Here is a 26,681-nt window from a genome sequence, read left to right as displayed (position 1 = left end):
CATTCGCGGGAGACAAACGCCCAGAGGACTACACCCGAAGAATCTTCCCCCCCCCCCCTTTCCCACGTGCACGCATGCACAAACGTCCGCTGCGAGATTCAGGGGCAACCTCCCCCCCCCCACCCCCTCCCGAAACTCATCTCCAGGGGAAACTGCGCCAGACACACACAAGAGTCTCTTCTTGGCACTGATGGCGGTGATGCGTCAAGATCAGAAAGGGGTTTGTCCGCAGAAGGGGGGGGGGAGGGAGGGGGGGGGGGGGTTAGAGAGACCTTTGGAGTGGACGTAACTCCTTGCGAAACGACACATTCGTGACCGACCCCCTGGCGGGCTCATAGAGAACTACAGAGAGAAAAGTAAGTAGTCTGCGGGAAACTTGCCACAGTCTGCCTCACGCTCAGGTTGCACGCACTGCGGAGTAAATAGCGACCGTTGCTGCCGGACTGATTCTACCCGGATTTTTAACATTGAAAATAATTTTGTTTTGTATACCATCTTTAATTATAATTTTATTTAATAGTTTCTTAACTCTAACTAATAGTCAAGACTATAAACAAGTGTCTATTGACAGTATTATCACAGCCAACCAATTATTATTTCACAGGAGCAGTCCGTGACTGTCGATAACAAGGAATTCCGTAAAATTATGTGATTTGCTCAAAAGAGCAAAAAAAAATTAGATTTTAAACTGACCTCTGAAAAAAAAAACACTTTGAATACAAAATTGCGTCTTGCAAATACCACTCATAAATGAATAAGTAATATCATCAGAAAATCTTGATGAAATAAAACAAGAAAATGTATTTCCAAAATTCTCTTTTAAAATGTCCAAACTTTTCTTTTCTTTTGCTTAGTGATGAAGATATGTCAACAGAGCACTTTGAAACAAGGGCCGCGCTAATGGCAGAAATCATGATTTGGAAAGAGAGAGTAAATAGTAAATGCCCATTTAAATGCACACTGCAATCTAAGGATGAGAAGCGCTACAGCTATCGCAGATCTCGACACCACGGTACGTACCTACTCTCCTTTCGTGCAAACTGCCCCGACGCTCCATGATTCCTGAACTCTATCTTCAGGAAAAATGCCTGAATATCTTTTCTCCTGTTTTCCCTATCCCATACATCTCTCCCCCCCCCCCCCCCCCTTCACCAGAAAAAAAATTCTCTGTCTCATCAGTCAATATCTCAAGATTACACAAATATATATAAAACTTACAATACATATCGAAACACATTTCAATCACACATAACATGTCATAACGACCCAAAAAAAAATTTCCCCACACAATTCACAGTTTTCACAGTTATCATTTACATCAACAGTTTGTAACCAACGCTAACAGTCTGTAACATAACACCACTTTATCCGATAAAACTTTGAAACAATAAACCATTGATTGCGACCACATGAATGACTGTCGACATTTGATCGTGCTTCAAATCATTTAATCAATACACAATTGATTCATTGATTTTTTTCTCTAATGTTCAATTTAATGAATAATGCAATTTTCGTTTTCAACTACAAATGAATGAGTGATATAAATAAAAACCTGGTTTCAAGACATTTAAGGAACAAAATAATATAAAATATTTTAGAATATAATATAGGAAAATCAGGCCTGTTAACATGGGCAAAGCCCGAGAACGCGCTACTACAGCGCTCCTAGTGGTGTGAGCTGTAAGCATATGCGCAAAATTCAAATTTGTGTTCGTTTTAATGGGTGACAGGCAACTGGGGTAAGAAGTGTTACCTCCATGACTTAGGCACGTTTTTTTCTCTAAATTCTGAAGGAAAAAAAAACTGTTCTACTGAAAGTAATACTATTGTGTGTTGATCGTATTACTCCCATTTTTTTAAAAAAATTGTATTCACGTTTCAAAATTATATATGTAAAATAAATATCCATTAAAATAAAAAAAATTAAAAAATCTTGTATTAACAAACATTGTTCGCAAAGCTAGGTACAGCTCCTGCCGCCAGGATAGCTGAGCACCATCTGTCTTGCGGATTTTCGGCGAATTTTCTATATTAACTTACTAGAATATTTGATAATAATCAAATCAATCCAGCTTGGTAACAAAAGTTGTCAATTTTCATGTTCCCCCCCCCTCCTCCCCCCCCAAGGTTTTCAAGACACCGTTCCAAACCCCTGAACGTTCCTTGTTTTCAAGAATTTCACTGTCCGTGGTAACCCTGTTTATTATGAAAACACATTGAACAGTCACATGCAGAACTATACATTTATTATACTGCACAATATAGAATTTGTACTGTTATAATTTTTTTTTTTGACGTGACGTCTAATAAACCGATGAACGCCGGCTGCACGCACGGAAAAGTGTCCCACTACGGATGTCCCACTACGGATGTGTCCTGTTTGCTCATTGTACGCATGCGTGGCATCTCTCTTCATGCTCATTGTACGCATGCGTGGCATCTCTCTTCATGCTCATTGTACGCATGCGTGGCATCTCTCTTCCACTCGATTGGAACAACCATAGATTTGACTTTTCAATCACATTTTCGTCGTTTGAATTATTAATATTATGTAATTTAACGATCGTCCACCGATTTTCAGCACAATCGGTACGGTTATTTAAAAGTAATGTTGAATATTCAAATACGTTTTGAACCAACAATGGTGATTTACAGTTACACATAATTCAAATTACACCCGGGATCTTTTGCACAATGTTTTAAAAAATATTATAACACATTATAAATAAGTTTGGTGTATTTGGGATGCGTATTTGTTATAAAATCGTGTTATAAAAACGAAATAATATTATTCCCCTACCGTGAACAAACTTTTTATAAATTGTATATACCATCTGAAACTATCACTTTTCAATTATGGCCTTGTGGCCTTGTGGTTACATCGCGAACTTCGAATCCAAAGAATGACGGTTCAAATCCCGGCAACTGTAAAATTATTATTTTTTGTACTTGTAAAAATAAATACGGCGCACACAACATTTCAAAAGTAATAAATATATTTGAATTAATAAATGCAAATAAAAATAAATTTATTAATTAAATTGTACGTGTCATTTCACTCCTTTGTATCCATACAAAATAGTGATAATTCAATAAAAATTATTCAATTTTATTCATAAAAGTATGCAGAGGTAGATTTTATCATACAAAAGATAGAAAAATTAGGAAAAAATTTCTTCCTCAAAGAATATAATATTTTTTACAGCCTAACTGGTTTGGTTGCAAAAACCTATTATGACTCAGTCTCAGGCCGAATATATTTCCTTTCCTTCTGGATCAATAACTTCATCAATGTTTTGTTATGACGTTGTCACGTTAAACTATCGTCCGTAAACCGACTTTACAGACAACCAATTTTTTAAGCTACCTACACTGACAGTCTGAAAAAGAAAAAAAAATTAATGAATTTCTATTATTAAAATTTGAAGCGAAACATTATTGATTGACATCAGTCGAAACACTAGAGAAATTTGATCGTGCTTGATATTAACTCCCAGTAGCTTGTATCCCTTATTTTTGATTAATTTTAGTAAAAACCAGATACAGATTTTTAAATTAACATAGATTTATAAATAAAAGACATAATGGTTTAGAGACATTGAGATAATACAGAGTACATCAAATCTATGACACAGTTTTGAAACTAATGGTACGAGGATACTGGAGGCACGGCAACGTGGCAGGCCAGCGCAGCAGGTCCGTTCCTCTGCGGCAATCCGATTAGGAGCGGCGGCTCTCTCCCTGTCTCTCGAATGTTCGGCACGTTCCCAGAGCCCCATCTGCTTGAAATGGCGTAACTAGGACGCCGCTGTTCTCGAAGCTTCGGGTGTCAAGTCGGGAATTCAGATGACGAAACACTTTGGAGGGTTTCGAGGCCTTTCCAGGTCGGTGCTTGGTAAGTATTTAAGACGGAGGTAGGCCTGCGGCGAAGAGTGCGAGAGAGACAGAAGCTGGTGGCGCGATGGGAGAGGAAATGCAGAGGGTGAGTGATCACTTAGCGAGCGATAGCGGGCGGCGAGCGACGGGCGTTGTGTGCGACGGTTGGTGCATCGGGAACTGTGTCATGGCGCGAACGAGTGAGATTAGTGCGAAGCAGTGAGTTGGGACCGAGGTGCGTGGTAAGAAACGAACAGTAGAGAGAGCCACTGTGAGCCGAGCTACAGTGGGGAGAGTGAATAGTGAACTGATGAAACTTTTGTTTACTTTGTGGACACTCAGATAAATTGTTATAATTTAATAAAAACTGTAAATATTAGATGATCAATAAAACTCTAGTTAGTTAATTGGGCTATCCTTTTTTGGACCTGTTTTCCCCAGTCGTAACACTATCATATTGTCGATTTGTCTGTGTTTTCAAAGTTTTCAAGACCCATTTTCATTTCCAAGAGTTTATTGTTTTCTAGATTTTACCCTGTCTGGGGGGAAAACTTCAGTCTCTTCCAGATTTTTCATGGCCCAAACCCAAACAACTGAGTAGAAGGAAAATAATAATACCGTCGATAGCAAGCTTCCTCCCTTCTCTTATTCTTACTCGAGACGTTTCTGGCTCCTTATCAACTCCCACTCAACCATCTACAATGGGAACAAACTTAATCGCGTCAGTTGATAGGGAAAAAACGGAACGTAAAGAGTGCAGCGAAACACGAATCTCCTTCTCACGCACTTAAAAAAAAAAACTTACCCGGGTCAAAGATAAATCATTTAAGAACGAGTTCAGTTTTGTGTGACGTCCAGTGTTACTTAAGCATGAAAAAAACAACTCTAGACAGGGAAAGAGTGAAGGGGGAGGGATTAAGAAGGAGGGAGAGATAGAGAGAGAGATGTTTCCGAAAAGAAAGCAGTCTCAGTGTTACGTAACTTGTCTCATATTGTTTACAGGTCTCAAAAGTAATAGTATCCTTTGCTCATCTGTCACTAGTAAAAGCAACACTTAAGTTTCTTTCATAAACTTTGACGAACACACGAAGTTGTTCACAAACACGGTCGACAGAATAAAAGTGGCAGAAGGATACCGTAGCACATTGTTACTGCTTTTGAGAACCGTCGGATTCGAGACAGGCTGCATGACGCTGACTTAAAAACATTTAAACCATAAAGTTGTTAAAAATAAAATAATCATATATATTAATACAACGCGATCTCAAATGTATTTATCTCTCTTTTTTTTAAAAAAAAAAACCACGCTGTTAATCCATATAAATATGGTATCATTATAGAGATATTTTTTATTATTGAATTTAAAAAGTTAAAACTAAAATAGTTTATTACAGGAATTTTAAAATTGATTTTCTTTATTATTATTGAATATTTGTTTGCTTGTTCTAGTATCGCGCAAAAACTACTATACGCTGATTTTGATGAATCGTTTTTTGTTTAAAAGCTTAGGATAAAGCTAAATACCTAGTATAAATTTTAGCTCACTACGATGCCAGGAGACGGAGATATAAAACAATAAAACCACTTTTTTTTTTCCCACAAACAAGTACAACCAATATAAGGTCAGCTTCCATTTCAACCAACACCCACTGCTACCAATACTACTATGTAGCACATAGATTATCTAATTTATTTATTCTATCACAATCAATAACTATATAACGGCCGATGATACAGTTTTTACTACATTATGTGGTGATTAATTTAATAAAATCACCGTGTGATATTATTCGCACGGGAACACACACTAGTATATATAATATATATACATATATGTGAGTGTTTTGCGAATTTTAATTTCATAAATAATAACTGCTCCTTGCATTAACTTCAGAAAAAATTATTTGTATGTTTGATATTCGCGCAACATTCATTTTGGGCGGCGAAGAGATGACACCGCTCCGTTGAAAAAATACCGCAGCAAGACGATATGAAGAAAATTAAAAAGTTTGAAGTTCGAAGGCTATAAAGAGAAACTACCTCTGTATCTGGGCTAATCGCATCCATGCAGCGGTCTTATTTTACACGGAGAGCTCCTCACGACAGCCGGGATTTCGGTCTGTTATAAAAATAAATGGCGCAGGAACAAAGAAAAGAGACCTTCTACCACCTTAACCCTCCTCCCCCCCATTACCACTTCACGGGACCAACTCTGGGACGCGTCTTTGCAACAATAGTCAGAGGAGATAAAAATACACACGAGAACATAGACTAAGAGAGAGGAGGGGGAGAGGGAGAGAGAGAGAGAGAGAGAAAGAGAGAAGAGAGAAAGAGAAAATGGGAGCGAGAGAGAGTGGCTTAAAGCCGCAAGTTCCGCTTTTAAACTAAGGAGAGTTCAAACCACGAAAATGAGCTTGAAAACTGAATGAAGCGAGCTAGGTACTACAGGGGTAATGAATGATACGAGTATTACATGGCTATTTAAGTGGATAACACACGTTTCATGTCATTATTACATTTAAACGTTGTGCATTGTTAAATTTGTTGGATTTTTAAGTAGATTAACTTTGACAAAATGAATATACAATGCATGAATAATATATATAGCGACTTTTATGGAAAAAATTAGCTGACAAAGTTACTATTTTAGTTTTTGGATAGGTAAAATTAAATAATTTCGTTTGCTCAATTCTGCTTATTTATGCGACACTAAAAAGTTAAAAATGTAAATTTTACCACTAATATTATTTTTATTAAGGCCAATATATGTAGGTTTAAATTTTTTTAAGTTCAGTCACTTAAAAAGCTTAATTTTTAAACAGTTTTTAAGGTAAGTATACCGCGGTTTCTCTCTTGAGTGATTTTTGAAATGGGGAACTATTCCCAAATTAACAAATAATTTAACTTGAAAACTTTTTGATATACATCCAGTGAAGTTTGGATGGAATAAATTGAGCTAATCCATGGGCTAATATATTCATTTTCCTTTTGTGTAAATTACAGTAAACGTTGCCAAATCATATTTTGTAGTATTATAACACTACAAACTCAGGTAGTTCATCAACAGAAACAATTTAACAGAGCCTAGCTACATTATTTTGAAAAGTAACTGACGGGCGTGTAACTGAAAAACAAAAGCATAATAGCTTTCAAACGTGTTCAATTAACCGTGTACAAGCTAAGGCCAGGCGTAGAAAGAGAAGAAGCTGGGGAAGAGAAGGAAGTAAAAGTTTCACTTCCATACTTCCTCAATTTCTATGCGTCGGCAGAGAAACGTTTCTTAAAATTTAATTTAGCTCAAAAAAAAAAAAAAGAAGAAGAAAGGACGAAGGTTTGCAACGGGAAAAAGAGGACAAAAAAAATATGACTACCCCTTGACGGAAATTTAATTTGCATCACGCGGCAACGCAAGAAAAGAAAGGGATGTCTTTTGTTTCCGTCCGCTGAATCCAGTTCACTGCTAGATCTCCAGGGACTACTTAACAGGGACGAAGAAACAGGGAAGTCGAAGTGCCCTTTGGAGTCGAACTTTAGTACCACGACTTTTCTGCCAACAAGAAGGGTTGCGTTGTGACCATGTGTACGATGTTTTGTTTTCATGCATCCACACGAAAACATTTAAGGATGTTATACGAAGTATAAATAACCTTACTTGTGCATGGTGTCGGAGATAAAAAAAAACTTTGTATCGATCTCACGAGTCATAGACAGGCACTGCTGTGTTCTGCGAAAACGGTAAACATTTCATCTACAAACCACAGACTAAAGTATAGGGTTGAGTGAACTTTTTTTTCTGCCAACATAACCAAATTCGCTCGGGGGTACCAACCGGACAGGTCGACAGCTTAGTAAGAAAAAAAAATAAAAGCGGAGCCTCGTCTATGTATAGATTGTTCGGACTATGTATCAGAATAGTAAGGAATTGACTAGAACAATCTTGAAGATTATCTTGTGTTCTTAATTCCCAGGGGATTGAGGGACAATATGGGGGGAAGGAGAATGATATTTAGGGACGTATATGCTCGGGATTTTGGCAGTTAATGCAGAGACACATCGAGGAGAACAACTATGCCGACACATCGCTAAGAGTGAGAAGAGGAGCACGAGAGGATGCAGGAAGAATTTCGGAGAACTAATAACGGTAGTTTTTCAATTTGTTAAAGTTGTTAAATTTCTGTGATGGCCAATGAGAAATTTTCTAAATCTAATTTTCTGCTCTGTAGTTTTTATTTTGCTTGGAATATATAATTTCTTGGATTTTTTTTTGGCATGATGTGTCTGTTAACGATAAAGTAACAGTTTTTTATGGGGGCTCTTAATGATAGTTCTTGATTGTTGCAATTTTTGGCACTTTTCTGCGCTTTCTGTGCCAATAAATGTTAGAGTTTTGGTGGCCGTATTTGTTTCAGAAGGATAATGCATTGGCTCTCCAATTACCTGAACATAGAATCAATATTTAAATTTAGGTCTGGTTAAATAATATTTTTTTATTATTATTCAAACATTTGAAAGTTGTTAATTTGTTAGGTTAAAATTAATTTAATTTTGGCTGTCATAAAACAACATAAATGGATGTATTCTGATTAATATATTACACCTGCTTGAAAAAAGTTACAAGTGAAATATTTACTTGAAAATAAAATGTAAATAATCAATGATAATTGGACTTGTTAATGTTCTGCCATCTTTTTTAAAAATTAATGAAGTAATTTTATTTTCCGTTGTGTTTCAAATTGAATATGCAGGTCAGGTCCCATCTGGACAAGCAAGTGTTTACCTTGTGTGACTTGGTAAACAGATTTGGAGCTTGCAGTGGGTGTTTGGGTTCAGACTGATTCGACCACATCGTTTGGATTTTTCTTTGCGCTATTATTCACAGAAGACACCGAGAAAAAATTAAAAGATGAAAGACAACAGAACATTTTTTGTGGTACAATTTACAAGGTGGCAGACAGTACCGGAAACATAATTGTGTGCATAATTAACTTTATAAATCGTAGCTAATCGCAGTGTTGTCGAAGCAGAAATTTGGAATTATTTTGTGGTAATACATGTTGGCACAACGAATTCTCACCCGTCAAGAAGACGTATGGCGCGGACAGAAACGAAATATTATTCCTACAACCATATTTTGCTTGCAATGTAGGTAAGGCGGAAACACAACGATCCACTGTTAAAGCTTTTCTTATGCTGCAATGTAGGAAGTTTTGGTAGTTTTTTTCTTGCTTTTTATTATTTCCATGGAGAAAAAATACAAAGGTACAATTTTTTTTTTAAACCTTTATGTACCTACTAGCTAGCTGAAAAATAGAAAAAAAAAATTAACCAGTAACCATTCTGGGTCTGTGTTTTTCACCTGCAGGCTATATATTTTTTTGTGTGTAGTAAAGTGAGACAATTTGTATAAAGTTACATAGACACGCTGGAAAAAAAAAGTTATGTAAATATTATAAAAGTTTCTGGGAAAATATCTAAACAAGTGGGGTGAAGCCAAGGAGAGGGAGAACATGGAGGAGGACGAAGAGGACAAAGAGGAGGATGACTAAGAGGAACATAACGGGGATGATTACAAGGAAGAGCACGATGAACAGGGGAGACGGAGGACGATGGGGAGGATGATGGGGAGGAGGGAGGAAGAAGGGGTGGAGGGGGGACGATGAGGACGAGGACGAGGAGAATGAGTTTGACGACGAAGAATAAGATCAGGAGGAGGACGACGAGGACAAAGAGGAGGACAAAGAAGAGGACGAGGATGACAATGAGGAGGACAAGGAGACAAGGAGGAAGATGTGGCGGAAGGAGAGGAGGACAAGGAGGACAAGGAGGACAAGGAGGAGGACGACGAAGAAGATCAGGAGGAGGACGACGAGGACAAAGAGGAGGACCAAGAAGAGGACGAGGAGGACAAAGAAGAGGACGAGGATGACAATAAGGAGGAGGACAAGGAGACAAGGAAGAAGACGTGGCGGAAGGAGAGGAGGACAAGGAGGACAAGGAGGAGGACGACGAAGAAGATCAGGAGGAGGACGAGGAGGACAAAGAGGAGGACAAAGAAGAGGGCGAGGATGACAATGAGGAGGAGGAGGAGCGGGGCTGGAGCCACTGACCTGGTGGAGGCCGTCGCGCGAGGCCTCGGCGAGGATGCGGTCGCCGGGGGCGGGGGCGGCGGGCCTCGGGACGCCGTCCAGGGACGCCACCTCCTTCACCTGCGGCGGCGACGGCGGCGGCGGCAGCTCGTCCTCCGCGATGTAGCGCGTCTTCTGCAAACACGCGAGCATTCTCCTCACCGTGAAGTCCAGTCTCATTGGTGTCCGTATGTACCTACTACCTTTCCCTGCATCGTGGAACAAGGGCGTCGCCAGTCGATGACCAGCCGATGGCCTAGGGGGGGGGGGGGACGGCAAGTTGTGGGAAAAGTATGTTTTTTTTTTGCATTTGGCTACATTTTTTTTTAATCTCTAGGGCTCTAGGGGGGGGGGGGGACGCCCTTGTTGTGGAAGCGGCAGACGGATATTGGAACGTGAATATCTTGCGCGTAAGTGATCCGTTTCCGTGTAATTGTGGAACGGATGGATCTAAATAAGAGTTGTTCAGATAAAGGTTAAATCAAAAGTATAACCATTGTGAAAAAAAGAATGGCTACTGCAATCGACAACAAACATCCTCGGCTTTTTGATGTATAACATCTTAGCTATCGGTATATGAAATTTGTTGGGAGTAATTTCGTGAATGTAACGGAAGTCAAGGGACGAAAATGTGTAACAACCACAGTGGTGCCATCTGTGGTGGATTGCGTGAACTGAAATTGACAAAGCCGAAGGGAAAGTTTAGAGTATTAATTATTTAATGAATTTTCATAAGATGGGAAAATTTTAATAAAATTCCTTGTAGAAAATCACGTCAAAAGCTGGGTTTCGTATTTATTTCAAGTCATTTCACTATTAGTGGAGTCGTTTCAATATGAAGTTAAAAAATTTCGGTCTACAAATCGAATTATTCGATAGTCTACGTAGCTGATCAGGCAGCGAATTCCAGCGTTGCTGCGGAAACTACGTGTGATTCGCGTCAAGAAATGTAGTTGAAAACATAATCTGCTTATATTCATAACGCTCGGTATTATTTTAAAGAATTCACCGTTAAATTCCGTGTCCAAGTTTCATATCATAAGTGTATTTGCAACATGAGAACACATGAATCTGCTCGTTACCGAGGTTAGATGTTACAAATCTAATGTGAGACTCACAAATGTTTACGGACAGGTGGCGTGTATACCGTACGTTACCCAGGGTTGTACCTCGCTCGGGGTTCATCAACTTTGGCGGACACCACACATTTACTGGGTCGAGGGAAGTCGAAAGGGGAAAAAAAAAAAGGCACAGGAAATTGGATTGATGATGGAGGAGGGGTGATTCGAATCAACGCAGAGAGGAACTGCAGAGCTTCGATGAAAACCGCCACATCTCCGTTCAGCACGCTAGACTTTTAGTATTGTGTTCGAGAAGGGCACCGACCAATACAGTGAGAGCAGTCGTCATCGCTACGGGAGAGAAACCACGCTGCCGCGACACGAAAATATATTGGTTCTTCCTGCGGCAGGAGCAGATTGTCGACCGCCATCTTGGTTTGTGACATCACGGCGGCCATCTTTGATGACCAATGCCGTGACCTTTGACCTCGGCCACCCAATTTTGGGTGACGTGTACCCCGGCCGCCATCTTGAATTCTGGAATTTTATTTTTTTATAACTTTCCGCTATCTTGGATTCTAGAACTTGTCGCAGTCTTGGATTCCGCCATATGTAATTATATGACATCAAGTCCACTATCTTGGAATATGCCATTTTTTATGATGTGATGCCTGTTTTCTTCTGCTGGAGGTCACAATCCTGGATGAAACAATGTTCACCATCTTTGTTTCTGCTGTTTGTTTCCTGAAAGCGCCAGCATAACTCTGTCACATGCAATGTTCCATTTCGTACTAGTACTGTTATGACCCTTATAGACACGTTAATTTTTTAAAATACAAAGTGATTCGAACTTTAAGTATGACAACACGATGGCAGACTAGCCCCAAATCGCGGTCGTACCTCTGCATTTCAAGTTTTCTCTGCGGAACGATGCGTCTAAAAGAAAAATTATACGGGACGAAAAATTAACCACGCATATCATTCTACTCTCATCATGCAGCTTACTATCCGAAGCCAATTCAACACGATTATAAAATAATTACGTTTAGAAAGTGTGTTCTAGGGTCCTCGGTAGGTGTGATCACTGATACTTCTCGCTCTTATGGCGAGGGTCGTGGGTTCGATCCAAACACTGCTGCGTGACTCAAGTTTAAGTTTAAAATGGCCGCCTGTCTGGGCCGCCAAATGGCGTGCAGAGCTCTAGGTGTTAACGCGCTTTATAAAAACAGCTCGAGACTCACCATAATCGTCTGATTTCGAATAGCATTTAAGAGCCATTGCACTTGTACATACAAGTTTCGTTCCATGGATTCGACCATAATGGGTATTTTTTTTTAGACAGCGGAAAAGGCTAAAAACGGGTGTTTGTTTTCACGGACATTTTTAGGTATGAAAAAAATTTGAACACACGGCATTGTAAGTGACACGGAGTCGTACAGGGAACCTTTATCTTTAAAACTCAACTATATAATGATAGGGTCGCCGCTTCAAGTCCCACAGAGACACGTTACCGACGGGATGACCGCACGCCTGTTCTGTGCCCGGCGCGTAGAGGCGAAGAGGCGCGTGTTGCGCGAGTCAGTGTCGCCCTTATCGCCCCGCCCGCGAGAGTTCGCGCGCCCGGCCAGGCGGCCGCCAAGGGCAACGAGTCGGTACCCCGAGTCCTCGGAGCTTCCGTCAACCTTAAGCCCCCGTGCTCACCTGTATGACGTTAAACACTGCCAGATCATTTCCGAGCTCCATTTTACATTCTGTCTAACCCGTAAATGAACCATATCGAACGGTAATATGTAGGGCCATGAAATTTTCGCGAAAAGATATTCCGACCAGCTGTGTGTTAAAACTCTGTAGCATTTTCTGTCTCTCGTGGTTGGCTGGGTTTATCTCAGGTGCATGTCTACTGTCAGCGCATCAATCACCGCCATCCAGTGCGGAAGGCAAACTCGTCCTGAATGGCCCGGCCAGACAGGGTGATGTCTTCTCTCGCAGACGGCCGTCAATCACAAGGGAGCAATCGCTAGAGCGGACATACCTTGTTGCAGTCTAATGAGCGAGCAGATTATTTCGCGTATTACGCATGCCCCTAGTAATATGTTATTTCTCCCCCTTGATGACATCAAAACAGTGAGTATGGTAGTAAAAATCAGCAATTTTATTGCCTAAAATATTCGTTAAAAAGGTAGTCACTAGTTATAAATTTACACAATTTCAAACCTTTGGAAAACATTACGACTCGCGAACCAAAATATGTAGCATCCTTGAAAAAAAAAAAAAAAAACGTTACGGACACGCAAAAACTAATGATGGCCGAGAAATATTAACTTCGGACAGGAATGCATATATGTATTTAGAAGCCAACTGGAATAAAACCAGGATAACAGAGAGACTTGTACAAAATCCTCAGGGAAAATTAGAATTGTTAATATGCTCTTATTTTTACTACCAACTTTTAAGCCGTTTGTTGTTATTATACTTCTTCTTCGTGTTTGAATGTATTTGGGAAAGGAACAAGTTTAATGCACATAAAATTCACATAATGGGAATGCTCGTTGCTGAAAATCTTCAAAACTCTTCGAGAAAGAATGTGTCTGAATTTATGTTCTACAGCGTGCACACTTATGCAATAACTTAATTTACCAAAAACCACTACTAAACTGATTCCATTTACATTTGACAAACTTCTATTAAATTACGTTTCAATGAAGTTCCTCCCAAGTTTCCAATTTAGCCATCATACTTCTTCACTCTACGTCGTCACTGCCGGTAAATAAGCTGCCATAAACAACCGGGGAACTAGATATACAAAAACATTGTGACTTTACAAAGATTCTGTTTCGTACATATAAGTGCTTACTTCAGAAATGTAAAACTTGCGTCTACAGTTGTATGTTTTATTCATGTTAGCTTTATGTTAACATAAAAAATATAGAATCTGCTTCAAGCACTTACAATTTACTAAATTACCATGAAATTTAAAATTTGAGGAAATCAAACGATGTTAAGATATTTTTCCTCCAAATTTATTTATTTTAAACTTAAAAGATCTTGACGTCAAATTGCTGTAATCGATGCTATGAAATAGATTAATGATGGTATAAAATCTACGCAAACAATTATCAATCTTTCATCTTCCATGTAATTTACATGTGATTAAATTTAAATGAAATTAAAGATAGTACTTATATATTGGGTAACATATCAATCAGTTCAAAGATGAACTAAAAATATAAATTTCATTTATAATAGTTAAATATAATGATTAAGAAATTATAAACGTACCGCATTATAGTTTAAGTCACATGGACGTAAAAGTTAGTTACAATAATTTGCACAAAAAAAAATTAAAAACATCTCTGCATTAAATAAAATAACGAAAAACTCAAAGATCAGTAAATAAATCTAAGAACATGAATGGTAGTGCAGAAAAATTAGCCACAGTACATCATGCATGAAAAAGATTCACCCGAATCCAAAAGGGTATAATTTTTAAACGAACGACCCTAAAACATTGCTCTAGATTTTACAATGCACCCTGGGAAATATGTTTTATTTGAAGTATAAACCATCCAGTATTCAACTGGTACAAACTATGGAGACAAGAAGATAGGGGGTTGGTGTGTATGCTATCGTTTACATGTTAAAAAGTGAAGTTCCATTTGGACAGCAAATATTTTGCAATGGTGAAGTTTAACGCCAATTCATTTCTGAATTGGCATTTAAACTATTATGACTTAATAACGGAATTGTTACGATTCTTCCCAGCGTGTTTCTTTCAGGCTATTAAACAAGCTTCAGCTTCAGTCTTCATGCAGCTAAGATTTATTTCGATAACCAATTGATAACCAAAGTGACTTCAATTTAGAACAGACACCCACTCCATAGACTAATACCTCCATGGTACAAAGCCCTTCGGAGCGATGATGAACATCGACATGTGCAGTATTGTGAATTCATTCCGGGCAGACAGACGCGATACGATATAGATCCTTCAAGCTCTGTACTTAGATACGAGGCCAAACAATGTCGAGCATGAAAGTGCCTTCCCAAAAGTTTGCACTATTTCCGAAGATGAGGTTTACTCACTGAGCTTTCCTTTTTTCTGTACATAGTGTTACGGGGAATATCGTAGCTAAACATTTTCCGGGACTGGATTTTTCCGCCATTACAAGCGGTTTATGGGACATTCGTTTTGTGAGCCAGACGGATCATCACCGCAATGGCCCTCATTAGAATAATCGACCATTGCTTAACGATGAGCTTCCTCATTTGATGAATCGTCCATAAGAGGTGTATGTATTTGGAATTGCACCATTGCCCCCTTCCCCTTTTCAACCAAGATAACCCCATCTCACCGACATAGATTTATTCTTAAAGAGATTTGTGGATGACTCAACTCAAGACTTCGAGACCAGCCATGTGTTTTAAACACTATTGCATATTATGTGTTTATTGATTGGCTGAGTTTCTCCAAGGTGCACGCCCACTATCGGAACACGAATCACAGCCATTTTGTGCGTAATTAAACGCGTCTTGAATTGCCCGGCCAAATAAGGCAATGACTTTTCTTGCAGAAGACCGCCAATCAGAAGTAAGAAACTGCTGACGCGTTTAGTTCGCATTAGAGTCTAATGAGCGGTCAGACTTTTTCGCGGAAAATGCCAACCTCTACCTATGGGAACCACCAGGAAAGAGAGAAAATGGAACATTCGTGAAATTTGTTAGCTTGACGTATAGTTGTCCTACTATAAGAGTAAAATCAAAGTCTGTTTTAAAATGGGAGTGTTCTTTTGGATACATTCTGTGTAGTAACAGAATACGTACATTATGCATTGAGACAGCTGTTTTAACTTCATGTTAAATAAACACCTCTCAAGAGTTCCCGACACTTTCTGGCACGAGTCCCGTTGTTTCTAGAAGAAGTATGTTAATTTCTTTTTTTAATAGTTCCTGATATGTTGATGGCATAGTAAACATTTAAGGCCAAGTTCGCTGTTTCAAATAAGACTGGAAATGCATTTAACGCCCACGTAATTGCCAAAAGACAAAGTGGATTGCTCGTATGCCTCGTAACTATGCAATTTATTGTAGCTGGCCAGCTACGCGACTGCTACCGTTGTAAAGTACGTTTATTGCTGGACCGCCGATTTTAAACCACGTCATAAACAGCTGATACAGTTGTCATTTAATAGGCAATGAAAAGAAAACCCTATGATGTAGATATTGATTTTTTTTGATTGATGACGTTTTAAAAACAACTGACTTACATTTAATTATAGTTAATGAGTTCTGTTAGTATGAAAAGAATATAAAACGTCAGGGTGATGACAAATGTCGCTCTTCACCCCAGCTGACTGTTTCTACGTGCGTCCGTGCCAAACGAACATCTCTTGTCAACATCACTTTCGTAGGAATGAATACGACTGAGAACTTTTGCCCCACATTACATTAACTAAATCGCCTTCACTATCTTGCACAGTTCTTGCGTTCCCGTTTATCGAAATTCCTGGTCCGAGAAATACTCTCACGAATGAAGATATCAACCCATGCCCAAAAACTAAACAAAAAAAAAAAGCTACATATTTACATAAACCGTAAAGTAGGACGCAGGTTAGCGACACGCGAAATAATATATCTTTCTTGCGAATCAAAACACACCTTGTGGCGTGACATTCTCTAAGATAAAAAAAGATAAAAAACTCTAAATAGGTCAACGGTGTTAAATGGGTGAGGGCATTTTTCATTGGCGATAAACACGAAGCTCACTGCTGATTAGCGAGAGCCGGAGAAAAACGATCACGTGGCTACCATTTTTTTTTGTGTGGCTGTAACACGAAGCGCCGTTTTATTTAAGAGAGGGATAACACGAGATTTATAAGGAAGAAAAGACCGCTGAAAAAATCAAAGATCACAAACTTTCGACTCACGTCTTAAGAGATCGCCTGCTTAAAAACGCAGAGAAAATTTGGCGAAACTCAATAAAAAAAATCTCGGACGAAAATCCGCTTAGAAATTTCGTACTTTAGTATGACACAAAACTTCTCAAGAAAAAACATTTCAAACGAAGTGAACTCTCGGATGAGAATGTTACAAGCACAAACAAATTAGGGCAGTATTAAAAGTTTCAGGCTTAAAACCCAAGAAAACGATGAAATTAAGTTCTTCGAATACAGCAAAAGAAACAAGCAATTTTTCAAGCGCGTAAAAGAAATGTTGTGGGTTTGAAATGGAATAACAATTTACACAAATCTATACTAATATTATAATATTATAAAGAGAGAGTGAGTTTGTTTGTTAGTCCGAAGTAAACTCGAAAACCACTGGACTGATTTCAAGAATTATTCCACTGTTATAAAGCTACATAGTTACAGATTGACATAGGCTACGTTTTATTTAAAAAAAATTACAAAGTAAATAATAAAATATTTTAAAATAACAGTAAACAAATACACCATAGATATGTGCATATCTTGCAACAAATGCATATCAGGACGAAATAAACTTACACCCAAGAGATAACGTAGTGCGGATATAAATTGAGTGCAACTGATTTTGTTACTTTTTTTATTTGTACTTATATTTTCACAGAGTTAAGAAAATTGAAAAAAGGCTATGTTTCATTTTAAAAATTAAAAATATATATTATGGTTCAGTAAGATATAGCAATATTTCTAACCAAAACCGGAGCTCTACAAGCGTACGCTGAGTAAACGTTTACAGATTTAACGTCGGGCGCGCAAATCTGTAGGATTTTCAAGTGGGCCCCCAAGGTCAGCTCTAATAAAAAAAACTGTAAAATCGAGTGTATGAACGGATAAGCCAGTTTAATTAGAAGCCTTACAGCTACAAATACAAATTCGTTTGTCAGTCACCAACCACTAAATCTTTCCGATAAAGGTCGAGGCGTTATTACCCATACCCCAGCAGTTTACCTACAAAGTGGCTTGGATGAAAGTGACAATATATTTCTTTGAGAAAATTGTGTTCTTAAATAATAAGATTGATTTAAAGTTTCAAATTCTAGATCGACTTGTTTAGTTATTTAAAAGATATTAAAAGCTTTTCATCCTCGATGCTAATAAAAATGGTAGAAAAATATTTGAGATACTACACAAAGTTTCCAAAAACATTTTACTTGTAAGAATTTTTTTCCATTTCGTTATTATTGCCAAGAGAAATATCTTTCGGAAAGTTACGTCCACCACCTCGATAAGAAAACCCATAAATTTATAAATGCGAAGTTTCGAGACCTCGGAGACGTGGGCGTATTTTCACAGGAGGGCCGCAGAGCAACAGCTATTTGGCGCACAGCGACTACCTGCGTAGGGGGGGGGGAGGAGGTAGATGGAGAGGGGGGGTTTACTGACCGCGAAGGAACACCCGCAAAACTCTGCGCAGAAACGTGGCGAAATGCCATCGAAATGCCGCGGGAGAATGGCCCGAGAAGTGGATGAAAAGTGGGGAAAAAAAAGTGGGGGTGTGAGAGGCGCAAATTACCTGCCGACGACCACCAACCACCATTCGTTTTTTTAAAATGCTATTAAGCCGTCTTATTGGCGACCTCAAATCGTAGATTAAATCTGAACATTTATTTTGGACACATTGCGTGTCATGAAGAAAATCTGAAGAAAGGACAAAGAAAGATGAATATACAAACACGCAGAATAAAAGCCAAAATCAGCCGATGTCAAACGTAAAACGCATAGACAGCACAGAAAAAGTTTCCGTATCACAGCACAGACGAACACAGTGAATTGACTAATTACTTCCACTGGAATTCTTTGATCTGTCTGTTCATTTAACATTTGACATAGGCTAATTTTGGCTTGTTTACTGGGTGTTTGTGAATTCATCTTTCTTTACCAGTGATGGAATTGTGTTACATTTTTTAATAACTTTACTAAAACAAAAATATTTTGGTCAAAATACGGCCTCTGTGCAAAAACATACCGCGCAAACTCACTATAGACTGAGTAATAAAGTTCTGCATTGAAAAATTGATTTTTTTTTTGTAATAAGTGAAATCAAAATATTAGTAGATAGTATATATCCTGTACCGCCTCCTAATGGGTGCACGGGGCATGCTGCTCCCCCCCCCCTCCTAAAAAAACACCGCTAAATACATTCGAGTTCTTTGTCCATTCTTCAGGTTCAAGTTTTTTTCTCTCTATATATACATACGGTGTAAACCTTTAATGGCGCATTTTAGAAATTGTGTTTCACGTCAACCTTCCCCATTGCAAAGAATAATTCAGAGAATGAAGCAGTTTGGAATCGTTTGAATGCAGAAGTATGTTCAGCAGCCGAGCAGTGACTCCCCTTGTCAGCGGGAGGAGGACGTAACCTCGGAGAGTCACTGTCGCAGAACCAAAGCGCTGTTCCCGACCCGGCGCGAGAGCAGTCTTCGTTTCCCACGGCGGCAATTTGGAAGTCAAATCACTGCTTCGCGAGTAGCGAGCGGCGAGCCAACTTGCCCTCGACTGTGTGTCGTGTCGGAGCAAAAGAGGGCTGTATCTTAAATTATTTTGATTATCTGTTTTTGTAGTTTTTGTTAGTGATTTTATATTAATTCATGATATAACTATGCTTAGTTCCTTATAAATAGTTGGAAAAGTTTTTTTTTTTTACTGGGTGGTTTCTGGAGACTGAAATGCCAAATAATATTTTAACCTTAGCATGAACAAAGAGTGTAAAATCATGTAGTTAAAATTTTTGACATTAATTTTTTTTGTAGCCACTCTTTAATTTAAAAAAAATCATTAATAAATCAATACAAAATCTATTTTCCTAAAATCATATAAATTAGAAAGTTTTCACAGTATCTAGAGAAACTATTTTTTTTTATTTATAAATTTTTCAGTTAAATATAAGGTGTTTTACCACTAAGGCTACAATTATAAAAATATTATAACGAACAACTTCATTCTAGGACTAATTTTTTAGACTGGCCTTTTAAAAGTTCCAAAACCATTATTAATTTGATAAAATAAAAATAAAAACTATCAATATATTTCATATATATTTATGGTTCAATTCAAATCACTGGCAAAAAAAATTTAGAGAAACAAAATAATTTAAGAAACTACCCCCTCAATCGTGAAAAATCGCCGACCCCAAATATTTGACATTTAAACTTGTCAGTTTAGAGATTTCGACCACAGAAAGAAACGTGCTTAAAGAGAGGTCAAAAGTAAGTTGTTTTGAACCAAAAGTTTTTGTTTTGAACACGGTAACGTTTCATACTGGATTGAAAAACCACTCAATTTTAATTCGCTTTCAAAAAAAATCACTTCAGCGGCTTCATTCGCTTTGAAAGTTAATTCTGGATGGTAACAACTCGCTGAAAAGAGCCAAAAACAACAAGTGATAAATGAATGACTACGTCGGCGGTGTCCAAACAGCGAATTAAAGCGCTGCAAAGGTATAATCGTCGACCTGTGGCGGGGAGCGGGAGGAGGGATAGGAGTAGTGATGGGGGAGAGTGAGTAAGGAAATGCGAACAATTTTTGGTGCGAGAGAGGGGGGGGGGGGAAGGGGGGATGCGGTCAAGCAAAATAAAAAATGTCAAGAGGGGAGAGGTTCGCGCGTCGCAGGCGGGTTCGGCCAACAGCCAGCGTCCATTGTCCGCTGATAACACATGGCTATAAATACGCGGTCGGTCCACGGACCAAGGGGTGAAAGGGAGGGGGCGGGTTAGGAGCCAGTTTATTACAAAATGAGGAATCCACGTTGAGGCGGGCGGTGGGGGGGGGGGGGGGGGACAGGAGGTCTACAGGGTACAGCTCGCCAGGCATTCCGGACCTAAGCTGTCTCGCCAATACCGCAAGCGGCTAATATACTGCCGCAACCACACGCCGCGGAAGTAGAAGTAGAGGAGAGTGGAGAGGAGCAGCTATAGAAAATAAACTCAGGGTTCACAGCCGGGATGGAGGGTAAGAAACTGAGACCACGCGCGCGCAGGGACTTCACTGAGGAAGCATCCAAACGATAAACGAAAATTAAAAAAAAAAAACGTCGAAGAGGTGTGATGATAATAGGAAGCTGTTCAACACAGCAGATGGTCGACAGTTAAGCTGTCTGGAAGTCGCGTGCTTGACACGTGATCTGACCGGCAAGCAGCTGTCAGATGCTGAACCTGACGGACGCGCAGTTGTTATGTTACAGCACCTTGAATGGCAAGCAGCTGTTTAACAAGGCATGTGAATGACAAGCAGCGTTCTGACACAACATCTGACCGAAAAAAACAGATGTTTGTCGCAACATCATACCGATAATATCAGTTGTTTGCCACAACATCCTACGGCCAAGCAGCTGTTTGGCACAATGTCTAACCGACAAACAGATGTATGATATAACATCTGACCAACAATCAGTTGTTTGACACAACATCTGACCGACAATCGGCTTTTTTACACAGCGTTCGACCGACAATCATCTGCTTGACACAGCATCCAACTGACAACCAGGTGTTTGGACAAAGTAACTTCTTGTTGATTCGAGGTTCTTTCAAGTAACTTCGAACCTCCTTTTTTTCTTTCATCATACTCGGTATTTATTTGCATTTTATAGTAAACTAAGAGAGCCCACTGAGAAGAAGATGATGCTGAGCCGTAAATGTTATATTTAACTTCAAGTTCTTCAGAAACGGAATTTTATTTTACAACCTTTCAATTCTGACAAAAGAATGGTTTGTCATTCCATTGTTTCTAGAAGCACGGCAGTTCTTATTCAATAACAGCTAGCCAAATGCATCAATACCTTCCCAGTACTTGACCGAAAGTTATCTGACTGTAGTGCTGGCAAGATGACTTTATACCTGTTAGTGACAATAATAACTCCAGTCATTGTGGGACCCGAGACTCGAAGGAAAAGGATAAGGAAGAGTGACATTTTACCGAGTCACGATGAGGAATTCAATTACCAGAAGTTAGCACCGATAAATATCGGAAAATGCTCCAGTTGCTGTAAGTACGTTTGCATAGTCACGAAACATTGAAATCATAAGCTCAGAGTAGATGGAAAATATACGATTTTCTGGCGCCATAAAACAGGGACGTTGTGGCTAAAGTATGGTTATCTAAAATAAAAGACCCTGGTCTTAAGTCTTTCAGGTTTTGAGGAGTTACGCGGAAGTCAGGTCACTTTCCGCGCAAATGAAAACAAAAACATAATCTAATAAGTTTCAAGAAGTTATTTAAACACGGGGAACGAGAGAAACACGAAAAATTAAACTGAAACAGCCGTGTAAAAAAATATATACATGATATTATCTAATCAAGCTGTGTTACAACGAAGGATGTGACATAATTTTCGAGAGTTAAAAATATAGTTTGCGGGGAACAAATAATTTCAACAACGAAACGTCGCTAGAACGGATAAAATATTTCTGTGGCAGGTATGTATATGTTGTGAGTGAAAAGTTTTCAACCAATCCAATGATTCGGTTTATTTTGATGGTGTTTCGCAGAGGCTTAAAGCGACGAGACCTCCAAGATAATAGTGGACTTCGAACCCCCTGGTTACTAACTTTTTGCTCATAAATATGAGTCTGCCGGGAATTTGGGGTCAAACTCACGACCCCACAACATAACCGATCACTGTCACCCAGGACACACCAAACCAATGAACGAGTTAGAGGTGAAAATGACCGTATACATATGGGGAGTTGGTATCAATATATGATGTCCATCCAGAAGGCTGGTTTACTACATTAAATTACTACGAGGGTCATTGAAATATCAAATGGAATATTGTTATACAGATTTATTGGTGATTTAAAAAATACAAATGAAATACCTTATTTTAAAACTTTTTTTAAACTCGAGTTATTGTTCTTTGTCAGTCTGTTTGGTACAAATTTTGCAATCGATTTTAATCTAACTTCCCGATGAGCTAGATACTTGAAACTTTGAACATAGCTCAGAACTTGATGACAATGCAATATTAACTCGCTTTCTTTTCAGATTGTTTGTCTGTTCGTTAAAATTTTGTTTGCTTTTGTTTTGCAAAGCCCCAGGATTCGTGGCATTAGGCTGCGAGCAGAACAGTACAGTGTTGTGGAATTAATAACGTAGTACTTGCAGGCGGTGCCTATATACGCACACAGGGCTAGGAGAAATGTCCGCCACACGGTCAGGTAGTAATGTCAGGCAAATTCCTACCTTTCTCCTTGGCGAGACCTGTCCGCTTAGCAAAGCTCGCGGCGAATGGCGAACTAACGCGCTGGCAACAGTTTAGATTAGAACTTCGTCAATAGATGGCGTTACATTGAATTTAAACCACACGTTTGGTGCGTTCGTCACGGCTTGTCTCCTTACCATTGTCGACTGCAAGCGCCCCTCATGTTTAGTTTTAAACCTTACAAGTATTTTTAATAGGTATTTAAAAAATTAACAGATATGTTTATGTAAAATTATAAATCTTTGTCAATTTGAACATTCACATAAAAGCAAATGTATCACTACAAAATTGTGTTCACGGTAATACTGTGTATGGATTCTTTTTCTGGGCATTTGTGTTTCTGTTGTCCCAGTACCTCCAATAGTTGACTGAATATTTGATTATCTTATTTATATTTTTTAAAACGGACTAAAAAATATAAAATAATTTCTCCTAGCCCTCTGAAGATTTATAACCCATACAGATTGTGCTAAAAATTTGTGATTGTTGATTTTTTAACACCCGTGAATTAACTATTAAGTTTTAAAACGAAAAACGTGGTTGGCATGCAATAGAAAATTGATGCATGAATAGTTCACCAACAATTTTATTGCACTGCAAATCATATGAACTGCTATAGATGATTCATTCATGAATAGTTCACTAACAATTTTATTGCACTGCAAATTATATGAACTGTTGTGTGAGTTTTCTAAACGACAGCTACTTTCTACACTCCTTACTATTATCGACCACATGCACCCCACGTTTTTCATTTCAAATTTCTTACAAGTTTATTCATGGATGTTAAAAATCAAGAATCACACATTTTTAGGGCAGTCTGTAGGGGTTTATAAATCTTTACGGGGCTAGGAGAAATTATTTTATTATTTTTATTCCATTTTAAAAAAGTTGTTTAGTAAAAATATGTTTTGTTTATTATTTTTTCTACGTTGTTTCCTTCAAGAGAAATATATATTCTCCATCAGATAAGAAGTTTTTTTATCCTTCCTGAAAAAAAAAAGACGTTAGTCCCAGTAGCCAATTGCGCACGTAATGTTCGAACGCAGCGTCGTCTTCAACACTTTTTTTTCAACTAAATGCCTCCTTCAGTTGATCAAACCTATGATAGACACATGAAGACTATTTGCAATTTTACAATGTTCTGCCTTGTAGTTTTACAAGTGATATCATTGGCAACTGTGTTCACAAGGATTTTCCTTGTAAAAAGTACAAACAGTTTTTACAGTTTATGTGTTTGCTAAGCTATGAATAAGCGTAACTAAACATAAAAAATGTATTACAAATAAAGTACACACCAAGCACGAAAGAAAATTTCTAGCGAAAGACTTATTTCACGACCAGAATATTAAGTATACTGAGGAATATACACAGCATCCAAAATTATTTCATTTTTTAATCGAATAATTTATTTAGAGTCCATTTCACATCTTATACGTGTATAAAAGCTAAAAAAAAAAAAAAAAAAAAAAAAAAAAAAGCGAAATCAAAACTGCCGATTGAATTCCGCTGTGCTTCGGAAGCACTAGGAAACATAAAATAAACCCCTTCAAAATTCTTTATACGGCCTTTGTAACTATAAATACAATAAATGTACTAAATTACTAATAAAGGTTTTTAATCGCCACAAAATTTATCGCTTATGTGTGTAGTGAAAAAAAAATTGTAAAAAAATTGGAATAAATATAAAAATATTCAAACAAGAATGTTTATACCTACCAATTTACGTTTAGCAAGATTGTCTGATTATATAAAGTTAAAAATTTCTCGTGCCTGGAAAAATATAAAAGTACATGATAGTCGTGTCAAAACTCTTAATTTGTAAACTACGTTCTTAAGAAGCAAAGCAGATGTTTTCTTCAGGGAAAAAAACTGACATAATATGAGTAAATGACCACTTCCCTTAAGCACAAATATATTTGGTAGAATTTCATGGCTCGTTACAAACTTAAAAATTATACTAACATAACTACGAAAATGCATAGATAACGTCCCTTCTTTTTTGTGATTGAAATAAATACCCACAATTATTTAAAACCGAAGAAAAAAATCAACTATAACAATACTAAAAATTTATCTGATCGCACAGGACCAGATATTCGGTAAATCTTAAGATCCGTTTTGAAAATATCTGAACCTTTACCTAAGTGAAACTTCACTGCCCTTAACGTCAAGACTCGACTCTAAAATCACAACAAAAACACGATGTAAAGCCTATCAAATTTTTTTTTTGCTGTTATTGTTGAAACCGTCTCGTCGTCAGCCCACTGTGTTTGCTTGCACCGTAATGTTTTCGGATTAAATTCTCCCCGCGGAATTATTCGTGGTGTCTAGATATTAACATTTGGTATCAGCTAATTTTGGTTTGTTCTCCGTGTGTTTATGTAATCATCTTTGGTGTCCATTCTTGATGTTCTTTTTTCTATGACAGCGAATGTCAGCCAGCAATGGCTTAAGTCCAAAATATACCTTTAAAATCAATATTCCCCCCATTGCAAGAATCATTTAAAGAACAAATCGTGTAGACCTAACAAATTTACTTTGGTATTGCTTTGTGTATTAATTAGAGACCATTAGACGCAGAAAAGAACAATACAAATCTATGGCATTTGGTGGAAAAAGTCTCAGGATTAGCCTAGAGCAATTTACGAGCCGCTATGGAAAATATAAATCAGGATTACTAGTGCCGGTATTTAAAACCCTTATCGTCTTGAATGCGGGAGCTATGTTACACAACTTCACCCCCATGCTCATTACAAGTTCAAATTAGTAATGGTTCGGATCCAAAATTTTCTCGAATCCGATACCTAATTCGAGTCTCAACGAGTACTGCGAATAGATCCTTCGAACCGAATCTAAGTCTCAAGGGTCCGAAATAAAATAATATACAAGAAATAAAAACATTTTCTATGATAAAAAATTTAAAGTTATTAATGTTTTATGTTTTTTTAATCTATTTATTCCGTAATTTTATTTATCAGATTACACGTTAATAGTTGAATATATTGGGGAATGGTAAACTTTATAGGTTATCAGTGTTGACTTTTTTTAATTACTTTATTTACTCTCATATTTCTTTTTTGAATCTTTAACCTCGAATATCGTATCCTTCTACTACTATCGATGTGATTGTACCTGAGGATTTAAGGATTTGATTGACTCATCCCTAGTTGAGAGCTGGGATCACTCTAAACAAATACAAAAAACATTGGGTGCGTGTACTTAGGTACGCGCGTGAGAAGTTACTTATACTTCTTTGGCATCATTAAAAAATAGTTTTGAATTACATGCAAAAATAGTGCGTGGAGTCCCTCCGGGCGGAAGAAGTGAAACTGCGTAATGTGGAAATGAAAATAGTAAGGGGTAGAAATTGATTTTTAGTGAAATATATTGTATCAAATCAAACTAAAAACATAAATCATGAAATCATTCAACGATA

At 38.0% G+C, this 26,681-nt stretch overlaps 1 protein-coding gene across 1 annotated transcript in view; it reads right to left on the bottom strand.

Moving 5' to 3' along the window:
* The window catches only part of LOC134543279 (disks large 1 tumor suppressor protein), a 719,411-nt gene that overhangs the window by 474,661 nt on the left and 218,069 nt on the right, over window positions 1-26,681 (bottom strand). The window contains exon 4 of the mRNA XM_063388189.1: window positions 9,987-10,139. Coding sequence (XP_063244259.1) covers window positions 9,987-10,139 — 153 coding nt within the window. The remainder of the gene's footprint in view (window positions 1-9,986; window positions 10,140-26,681) is intronic.

The sequence above is a fragment of the Bacillus rossius genome (assembly GCF_032445375.1).
Source record: "Bacillus rossius redtenbacheri isolate Brsri chromosome 9 unlocalized genomic scaffold, Brsri_v3 Brsri_v3_scf9_2, whole genome shotgun sequence".
In the NCBI taxonomy this organism is placed as follows: Eukaryota; Metazoa; Arthropoda; class Insecta; order Phasmatodea; family Bacillidae; genus Bacillus; species Bacillus rossius.
The sequence above is the reverse complement of the archived record's forward strand: the minus strand, read 5'-3'. Positions and strand labels throughout refer to the sequence as shown.